The sequence below is a fragment of the Tursiops truncatus genome, chromosome 8, assembly GCF_011762595.2.
Source record: "Tursiops truncatus isolate mTurTru1 chromosome 8, mTurTru1.mat.Y, whole genome shotgun sequence".
Classification (NCBI taxonomy): Eukaryota; Metazoa; Chordata; class Mammalia; order Artiodactyla; family Delphinidae; genus Tursiops; species Tursiops truncatus.
Window position 1 is genome coordinate 107,602,110 of NC_047041.1, and position 10,298 is coordinate 107,612,407.

The 10,298-nt window shown below is 56.4% G+C and overlaps 1 protein-coding gene across 1 annotated transcript in view; it reads right to left on the reverse strand.

Moving 5' to 3' along the window:
• Positions 1 to 2,797, reverse strand: part of LOC101320006 (mucin-5B) — a 33,167-nt gene extending 30,370 nt beyond the window's left edge. Inside the window, exon 1 of the mRNA XM_073809457.1 lies at positions 2,728 to 2,797. Coding sequence (XP_073665558.1) covers positions 2,728 to 2,797 — 70 coding nt within the window. The remainder of the gene's footprint in view (positions 1 to 2,727) is intronic.
• Positions 2,798 to 10,298: the final 7,501 nt, after the last annotated feature.

The following is a 10,298-nucleotide window of genomic DNA, read 5'->3' on the forward strand; positions in this document are numbered from 1 at the left end:
GGTAGAATGGAATCAGGAAAAGCTGTTGGCCTCACTGACCCCAGGCCACCCCAGGGAGAGCGTTCGGCCCCATCCACACATCCCTCAGAGAAGGACAAAGCCTGGCTTTGTTGGGGAGAAGGACACACACGGCTGGGGAGGCTCCCGGGCGTCACTTAGCAGAAACCCAAGACCAGAGCCAGCTCCACCGTAGAACTACCAGCCGTGGCAGGTGGGAGGCCTGGGGGGCCCAGTGCCGGCACGGCTCCCCAGGTCACCTGTGTGTCCCCCGCCACCAGGCACAGGTGCCCCCACAATCTTGATGGACAGGACTGTGCCCCCCTCCAGACCCCTCTGTCTCAGGCTCAGGCTGGGGCACCCCGCTCTCGGGCTAGCGCCTCCGAATTCCTTCATCACGTCTGTGGGGGTCTCCATGCTCGGCCGAAGCCGGCGCCTCTTCGGGAGTGGGAGGGGCAGCCCCAGGGGTCCCCATGTCCCCGGTGGCGCTGGGGCTCGGCCCCGCAGCTACCATGCCAGCCTCCACTCCCTGTGCGACTTTCCCGTCTGGGACACCGACATGGGAACCACAGGGACTGGCCTGGGATTTCTCTCTCCTCCTAAGGGCCCTAGTTGACTGCGTTTCCCAGAAGCGTGGCTGCTCCCCCGTCCGCCCCTGACCCCCGACCTGCGGCCCCTCCCGCGTGTGTCTGCTGTTGTACCCACCCCATGGTCGGGAAATCAGGGGGCTTCACACGGACAGGCTCACGTGGCACACCCTCCTTGGGCCAGGTGACGGCCCAGTGAGCCTGGGTCCAGCGCTTGGCCAGAGAAATGCCTGCTGTTGACAACCCCATCATGCTGTAGTCCGGTGCACATCGCCCTGATGGGAAGCCCCCCCACGCAGGGCCCACCCTCACCCACCCCTAAGGGGGCTTCAGCCCAGGGGACACCCATCTGAGGCAGGAGATAGATCGGCTCCAGGCTAGATCTCTACATCCAGCCTCCCGTCTGCACTTGGAGATGGAAATAACAGGAACAGGGTAAAAAGCTGGACTTTGCTTCTGGTGGATGCTTTAAGGTAACAGTCGTGGCAGGAGCAGAGAGGGGCTAACCCTTGTTTGAGGAAAAGATCAAGAGATCACGTATTTCCCATCCCTGGGGCAAGGGAGACACTGCACACGCGCAGAAAGGCTCCTTGGGGGTCAAAAAGGAGGGGGCGCCACCCCCTAATAGGTGATGCCAAGGCCTCCCATAGGCCTCTGGGCTGGGATCCATCTTGGCTAAAGGTTGCGCACGCATGTTGGGGAGGGTCCTAGGGCGGTTAAGGGTGTGGAAAGGGAAACCGGATAATTGGCCAGAGGTAAACAGAGACCCGGAAGAACTGCCCTGTATGAATGACTTCACCGCCTCTTTCCTGGGGTCCTCCTCCTTGGGGGGGCGCCCACACCCTTTCTCTCTGGGGGAGGTGAGTGGTTAGGATTAGGGTATCTCTGCCTTGCTTCTGTCTTAACTAAACAAACTGTTTCTCTGTGAGCTCTCCCACAGGTTGTGCTGTGTCTCTAGTAATAAACTTTGTACCTGTTTTTACAGTTTTCGACTCCCTGAGAAATGCATTTTCCAGTGGGGTCAAGGGCCAGGGGAACGTTGCTTCTGGCCCTGAGCCCCTGGGGGACTAGCAGCTGGGATTCCTGGTTTTCATCCAGGCTGCCCAGGCCCACTTCCTGAGCAGGGAACTAGGTCTTGCTTCAAGCCACGGCTCACTGCTCCGTCTCCCAGCCCATGCCCGCCACGGCGCGCGTCTCCTTCTGACAGGAGCACAGACCCATCCCAGGGATTTGCCCCCAGCCAGAGGGAGGGGAGTGGGCTGACGGCAGGCCTGCTGCCCCGGAGCTGAGGCAGGCTGGCCGGCCACCCAAACCGTGCGGGACCCCCACCGGGAGCTCCCATGGGAAATTCCCCCCCCACCCCGCACCCAGCCCAGTTCGCCCTCCCAGAAAGGCGGCTTGGGGCAGGGGCTCTGGGAGACAACCCCCTCCCCTTCAGCACCTCCCTTTCACAGAGGGAGAGAGCCTCGGGCTGGTGCCCACCTGCCCAGACCCCCGAGCTTGGGCTGAGGTGCTGTAGAGGGGCTGCCGGAGCAGTCCATGGGGCCCGGGGACGGAGGGGTGGCCCCCGGTGGCCAGGGCTCCAGGCCAGCCCAGCTGGGTGTCACCGGCCGCCCCAGGCAGCATCTTTCGTGTTGACAGTAAGCGTTAGGGCTCACGGTGCTTCCCCGGCTTGGAGTGCCACAGGGCCAGACAGGCGGCAGTCAGGTGAGGACGAGAAAGGCCGCAGGGCAGTTATAGCTCCAGGAGCAGAGCCGGCGCTGGGATGGGGCTGCCGTGATGGCCGTGACCCCGGGCCAGCCCAGAGGGCGGAGTGTGGGAGATGCAACCCTGCTGCTCTCCCTGCCGTCAGGCAGCTGTGCCGTCCCCTGCCCGCTCTGCTCTGGGGGCCTCACGGGAACCAGAGAGAACCCCCAGCCCAGTCTCCTCACCCAGAGCCCCCCCAACCCCATCCCGGAGGCTGAGACCCTCAGTTTCCCCAGGGGGACCTAACTTTTCCCAACGCAGCTGGGCGCTCCGGGGGGGCCGGGAGTCTGGCGCGTGCAGGGCCCCACGGAGGACACGCTGTGCAGTGTCGGCAGGAGACACACAGGCGAGTGGCCTGCGGGGGCCGGCGAGATGGAGTGAGGGGCTGAGGCCTTACCTGCTTTCCGCACCAAGGGCAGGACCACCAGGGCCCAGGCCAGGGCCCGGCACCCGCTCTGGGCACCCATCCTGAGGGCCGGCACGGCGGTGGGCTGGCGGCGAGGAGGGAGTGGGGCACGACGCTCGCTCCCCTGGGGGCCCTGGGGATTATATAGCGGGAAGCCTTGGCCCCGTGCCCAGCTCCTGGGCCACGCAGGGTGCTGTCCTCTCCCCACGGCAGCCACGTGTGTTTGCTCTTGGGGAGGGGCCGTGGCACACAAGAGCCTAGAGGAGGAAGGATCTGCGGCTCTGGGGCCCCACGCCCCAGCCCACCGCTTCTGAGATCAGGAGAGAAAGCGTGGACGGAGCCGGAGGGTGGCGCTGGCAAAGCCCCCACAAAGCAGGGCCGCCTCGGCCTGCCTGGGTCCCGCCTTGCTGCAGCCCCGCCGCCCGCGATAGGATGGGGCCCGGGGAGGGTGCGGTGTGTGGGCAGCAGGCGGGCTCAGGCCCCGGGGCAGCACCTCCCGGGAGCCTGGCTGAGGCGGTCAGGGGGGATTGGAGGGGAACAGGCAGCCGTGGGGGAGCTGCCCAGAGGTGCTCACCACCCCATCCCCGAGGGGTGAGCAGGGGCTGCAAGGCCATCACTCCGCCTGGCGGGGGCGGCGGGGGTCCTGCTCGCTGCGGGGTGTGCGTGCTATGTATGGAGGGGGATACCAGTCTGCAGGCTCCCGGGGGTCCCAGAGCTCCCAGCTGTGCCAGCAGGACCCTGCCAGGCCTCTGGGCTCCTCTCTGTCACCAAGTTCAAACTCAAGGGGAAACTGAGGCCCTGAGGATGGACGCCCTGGCGCGCACGCCGGGACTGGCCAAGGCAGGGCTGGGGGCTCCCAGCCTGGGTCCTGTTTGACCCTCGCCTCATGCCCAAGGCCGGCTGGTTAACCCCAGGGAAGGGGCACAGAGGAATCCCAAACCCACCTGGGGTCCCCGGCCAACGGCAGGCTGAGCAGGGACCCGTGTACAAAGTGATGTGGCCCCGGGGCCCCCCGCAGGGCTGACGGGGGGCACTGGGGGACCAGGGATCTCTAAACCCCAGTACCTGCCCCAAGCGAGAGCCACGAAGGCCTGCTCCCCTGACTGGTATGGCAGGTTTTGGGGGGGCCCTGGTCAGTGCAGCCCCCCAGCCACACTCCTCCCCCCCGTCCATTCCCTCCTCTGGCTCTGGCTCTCAGCCACTGGGCGTCCTCACCCCAAACCTGCTGTGTCTGAGCACAGGACGGCTGGGGGGTGGGGTGCACAGGCCCCCACCCCCACCCCCGCCCTGCCCTCCGCCCTGCCCTCCGCCTTTGTCTTTCGGATAAGTCCGTTGAAGTGGAATTTCTGGGGAAAAGGGAAACCCCATCTTGAAGCTCTAAACGTCTTTTACCGACGTCATCCCCCCAGCTTGGCCAATGGCCCCACAGGTCCTGCGTCTCCTTTTGGTTCCTGGTGTCTTTGGGCCGTTTCCGGCACCGGCAGCAGCATGGGGGGCTCCTGCAGACCTAGGCCCTGGGTCTCAGCTCAGGCTCAGACCCCACCCACTGCCCGCTTCTGGGACCCCAGGGCAGGCGCTCAGGCTGCCCTCCAGCTGTCCCTCCCCCATCCTCACTGTCACCTCCCGGCCTGGGGTGCGTGATCTCCAAAGTTCTCTTTCACGGCCAACCCAGTTGTCCCCTCCGCAGAGGGCACAGCTGGAGGGGCCTCTGGGGGAGGGCTGGGTGGGGCCCCTTGCAGAACAGGCCTGGAGGGTGCGCTGGACCCCTCCCTCCACCCTCCTAACCCCGCCCTCCCGAGCTCTCAGGCTGTGGCTGGGCCTGGCCTTCCTGCCCTCGCTCCAGGCCAACAGCCGGTGCTCGAGGCCGTGGCACCTGGTCCCTCATGTGGGTGGGGAGTGCACACAGCCCGGACCCCTGAATCCACCTGAAGGAAGGAAGGAAGCAGGGAATCTGGCCTCCCAGACTGAGCCCCCGTGCCCGCCTTCTCCCCGCTCCCGAAGCCTCAGCTCTCAATCTGTGCCCCTGGCCCAGAGCTGAGCTGGGCGCCTTCAAGGCTGGTCCATCCCTCCGCCCGCCCTGGGTGGCCAGCACCACACAGCCATCAGAGGGGCCCCGCCAGCCCCAGTGCCCACGAAGCTCGGCCCCTCGCTCCGCACCCGCCAGCACCGTGTGTGAGCAGCCTGGGCGCCTCGGCCTCGAGGATGTTATCTCTTCAAGCTTCAAGGTTATCGTCTGCCCCCCACCACCACCAGCACCCCGGAAGGAACACTCCATGTGGCAGGGGCCTGGCCCATCTGTTCACAGCTGGCACACAGTAGGCACTCAGTCAGTGCACCGGAAGACTGAGGGGGCGGACGGCTGTGCCGTGGCCCGACGCTGCCCTTTCCCCCCCCGGAGCACCACCCTCGGGCAGGGCTGGCCGTGGGGGCCGCCAGGGTCGCAGGATTGAGACATCCCGGATGTGGACCGCCAAGCCCAGCCTGTTTGCCCAGCGAGTTTACCCCTTCACAGTTGAGAGAGCCGAGGACAGAAGAAGAAGGAAGCGAAGCGTGAGGCTGCTGGGAAGGAGAGCCCGGGCCAGGCCTCCCGGGGCTTGGGGAGGCCGCAGGGACGTGCCAGGGACCTGCCCCGCCTGGGGCGCACCCTGTCCCGCGCTCAGCCTGCAGAGCCCGCAGGCAGACGTGATCCCACCCCCCAGAAAAGACCCCACACACACAGAGCCCTGAGCTGGGCTGCCCCGGCCAGTCCCTCGGCCCTGTTGGAAGCCCCTGGAGGGGTCATCACAGAACGCTGGGCGCCCTTCTCAGCTCACCCCTCCCTGCCCACCGGCCTCTCACCACAGCAGTGCGGAGTCAGGGCCAGGGGCACTGGGGTGCATCAAGCTTCAGGCATTTATCGAGTGCTGGCTGTTTGCCCAGCTCCACACCAGACACCATGGAGGGTTCAGGAGTACAAGGTATGGCCCTGGGGGCGTCAAAGGCCTGGCTGGCTCTAGGCCTGCTCAGAGCCCAGCCCCGGGCCGTCTAGGGATGCAGGCCTTCTGCACCTGCTGCCTCCGCGGGGAGTGGAAGCCTCCACTTGCCCGATGGGGTGCCCCCCGCCCTAGTCCATACCCGGGTAGTGTAGGGGGGTGGGATCAGGCTCCACCGGGGCATCCTCGTCCCCAGAGCGGCCACCATGGTGAGAAAGGCTGTGCCCACTCCCCTAACCCTGCCCCAGGGCTGCAAGAATGTGGAGACCCTCCCCCAGGAAGCCCCTGCCCTGTGTGAAGACCAAGACCCCCCACCCCCACCCAGCATCTTCTTCTATTTCCTGGTCTTCACACAACCCCTTTTCTTGCCCATTTCATCTCTCCGTCCCTCTCACCCTTCTTCCCTCCTTCCTTTCTGCCTCTAGCAAATTCTGAGCCCCAAGCCCTGGGGATTTGACGTGGCCAAGGATAAGAGAGGGCCCCTTTGGAGCTCACAGCTCACTGGCCATATAAGGGAGCAGTGAGAGCTTTGAAGGAACCAAAGCTCTCTGTGGGGCTAGGGTGACATTGAGCTGAAGGAAGGGGAAGAGGCAGCCTTTTGCAAATTAGGGAACAGCAGGTGCAAAGGGCCTGGGGCAGGGATCAACATGGCTCCTTGGAGGGTCTGAAGGCACCTGGTGTGGCTGGTACTGGGGCACCTGCAAGAGGGGAGCTGGCTGTGGCGTGGGCAAGGTTGGACCGGGGAGGAGTCAGGGTTTACTCTGAATTTGGGGGGTACAGTTTACTGGAGCATTTAAAGCAGGGAAACCATAGGGGATTTTTTTTTTTTATCTGTGTAGAGAAATGTATATAACTTAAAATTTACCATTTTAAGTGCACATTAGCTGGCATTAAGTACGTTCACAGTGCTGTGCGACCGTCACCGCTATCCTCTCTAGAACTCTTTTATCATCCCGAAGAGACTCTACCCATTACACAACTCCCCCTCCCCCTCCCCCAGGCCCTGGCCCTGGCCCGGTCCTTCCTACTTTCTGTGTCTGTGAATTTGACTATTCTAGGTCCTCGTGTAAGTGGAATTGTACGGTGTTTGTTCTCTTGTGACTGGATTATTCACTCTGCACAATGCCTGTAAGGTTCATCCACATGGTAGCCTGTGTCAGAATTTCCTTTTTTTTTTTGGGGGGGTGGTACGCGGGCCTCTCACTGTTGTGGCCTCTCCCGTTGCGGAGCACAGGCTCCGGACGCGCAGGCTCGGCGGCCATGGCTCACGGGCCCAGCCGCTCCGCGGCATGTGGGATCCTCCCGGACCGGGGCACGAACCCGTGTCCCCTGCATCGGCAGGCGGACTCTCACCACTGCGCCACCAGGGAAGCCCAAGAATTTCCTTTTTTAAGGCTGAATAATACTCCATTGTATGAATAGACTACGTTTTGTTTATCCACTCATCCTTTGATGGACATTTAGGTTGTTCTCACCTTTTGGCTATAGTGAATAAGGCCATGACGTCATCAACATGACGGTGTGAATATCTGAGTCCCTGCTTTCAATTCTTCTGGGTACATACCTAGGAGTAGAATCGCTAGATCATATCATAAGTCTATGTTAAACTTTTTGAGGAATCACCAAACAACAGAAGCGTTTTACATTCCCAGCAGCAGTGCCCAAAGTTTCCAATTTATCCACATCCTTGCCAGTGCTTCTTATATGCCCTCTTTTCATGATAGCCATCCTAACAGGTATGAAGTGGTACCTCGCATGGTCCTGATTTGCATTTCTCTAATGGCTGTTGATGTTGAGCATCTGTTCCCGTGCTAATTAGCTGTTTGCATATCTTCTTTGGAAAAATGTCTATTCAAGTCCTTTGCTCATTTTTGAGCTGGGTTGTTTGTTTTTTTGTTGTTGTTGAGTTTTAGGAGTTCTTTTTTTAAAAATTAATTAATTAATTTATTTATTTGGCTTCGTTTCTGTGCGAGGACTTTCTCTAGTTGCGGCGAACGGGGGCCACTCCTCATCGCGGTGCGCGGGTCTCTCACTGTCGCGGCCTCTCCCGTTGTGGAGCACAGGCTCCAGACGCACAGGCTCAGTAGTTGTGGCTCACGGGCCCAGCTGCTCCACGGCATGTGGGATCTTCCCAGACCAGGGCTCGAACCCTTGTCCCCTGCATTGGCAGGCAGAAGGAGTTCTTAATATCCTGAATATTAATCCCTAATCAGATATATGATTTACAAATATTTTCTCCATTCTGTGTTTGTCTTCTCACTCTCTTGATAATGTCCTTTGATGCAGAAAGGTTTTAGTTTTGATGTAGTCCAATTTATCAATTTTCTTTTGTTGCCTGTGCTTTTAGGGTCATATCCAAAAATCATTGCCAAATACAGCATCACAAGGATTTTTCCCTAATTTTCTTCTAAGACTTCCATAGTTTTAGCTCTTACATTTAGGTCTTCGATCTATTTCGAGCTAATTTTCATATATGGTGTCAGATAAGAGTCCAACTTCACTCTTTTGCTTGTGGATATCAAGTTTTCCCAGCACCATTTGTTGAAAAGCCTCCTTTCCCCTATTGAATGGTCTTAGCACACTTGTGAAAAACCAATTGACTGCGTGTGCCGGGGCTTATTTCTGCACTGTCTCTTCATTCCATTGGTCTGCATGTCTGTCTTTATGGCAGTGCCACAGTGTTTTGAGTACTGCAGCTTTGTAATAAGTTTTGAAATCAGGAAGAATGAGTCTTGCAACTTTGTTCTTCTTTTTCAAGAGTAATTTGACTATTCCCTTGAGATTCCACATGAATTTCTGTATGGATTTTTCTATTTCTGCAAAAACACCACTGGGATTTTGATAAGGATTACATAAAATCTGTATATCTCTTTGGGTAATATTGTTATCTTATCGGAATTAAGTCTTCAAATCCATGGATATGAGATATTTTTCTACTTATTTATGTATTCCTTAATTTCCTTCAGCAATGTTTTGTAATTTTAAAAATAAATTTATTTATTTAATTAATTTATTTTTGGCTGCATTGGGTCTTTGTTGCTGCACATGGGCTTTCTCTAGTTGCAGCGAGCGGGGGCTACTCTTCATTGCAGTGTGCAGGCTTCTCATTGCGGTGGCTTCTCTTGCTGTGGAACACAGGTTCTAGGCTCATGGGTTTCAGTAGTTGTGGCTCTCGGGTTCTAGAGTGCAGGCTCAGTAGTTGTGGCACATGGGCTTAACTGCTCCACGGCATGTGGGATCTGCCCAGACCAGGGCCTGAACCTGGGTCCCCTGCATCAGCAGGAGGATTCTTAACCACTGCACCATGAGGGAAGTCCCAATGTTTTGTAATTTTCATTGTACAAGTCTTTTGCCTCCTTGCTTAACTTTAATCCTAAGTATTTTATTATTTTTGATGCTACTGTGAATGGAATTATTTTCTTAATTTCCTCTTTGGGTTGTTCCTTGCTAGTGTATAGCAACTTGCTGAATTCATTTATTAGCTCTGTCTTAATCCATTTGGGCTGATATAACAAAATGCCACAGACTAGGTTGTTTATGAGCAACAGAAATTTATTTCTCACAGTTCTGGAGACTGGAATTCAGCCAGCATGATTGGGTTCTGGTGAAAGCCCTCTTCCTGGTTTCAGGCTACCCACTTCTTGCAAAGTCCACAGGGGCTAGTGATCTCTCTGGAGCTGCTTTTATAAGGCACTAATCCCATTCATGAGAGCTCCACTTTCATGACTTAAGCACCTCCCAAATGCCCCACCTCCGAATACCGTCACCTTTGAGGGTTAGAATATCAACATATGGATTTTGGATGGAAACACACCATAGCAAGCTTGAATCATTTTTGGTAGAATTTTCAGAAATTTCTACATATAAAATTATGTCATTTGTGACCAGGGATAGTTTATTTTCCAATCTGGCTGCCTTTTACTTCTTTTTCTTGCCTAATTGCTTTGGCTAGAACTTCTAATACTGTGTTGAATAGAAGCAATGAACATACGCATCATTGTCTTGTTCCTGATTTTAAAGGAAAAGCTTTTATCTTTCACCATTAAGTATGACATTAACTGTGGGCTTTTCATATACGGCCTTTATTATATTGAGATAGTGTCCTTCTAGTCTTAGTTTGTTGAGTTCCTAATCATGAAAAGATATTGAAATTTGGCAAATTCTTTTTCTGCATTAATTGAGATGTGGGTTTTTTCCCTTTTCAATCTATTAATGTGGTGATTGGTTGGTTTTTGTATGTTGAACATCCTTGCATTCCTGGAATAAAACTCACTTGATCATGGTGTAGAAACCTTTTAATATACTTCTGAATTTGTTTGCTAGTATTTTGTTGAGGATTTTTGCATAACTATTCACGAGGGATATTGGTACGTAGTTTTCTTTATTTGGACCAAACATAGTTTCTTTTGTTGTTTTTTTTGAGGTTTTTGATTACTGATTTGATCTCCTTCCTAGTTAAAGGTCTATTCAGTTTGTCTGTTTCTTCATGAGTAAGTTTTGTTAGACTGTGTTTCTAGGCATTTTTCCATTTCTTCTAGGTTATCAAATTTGTTGGCATGCAATTGTTCATACTATTCCCTTTAATCATAT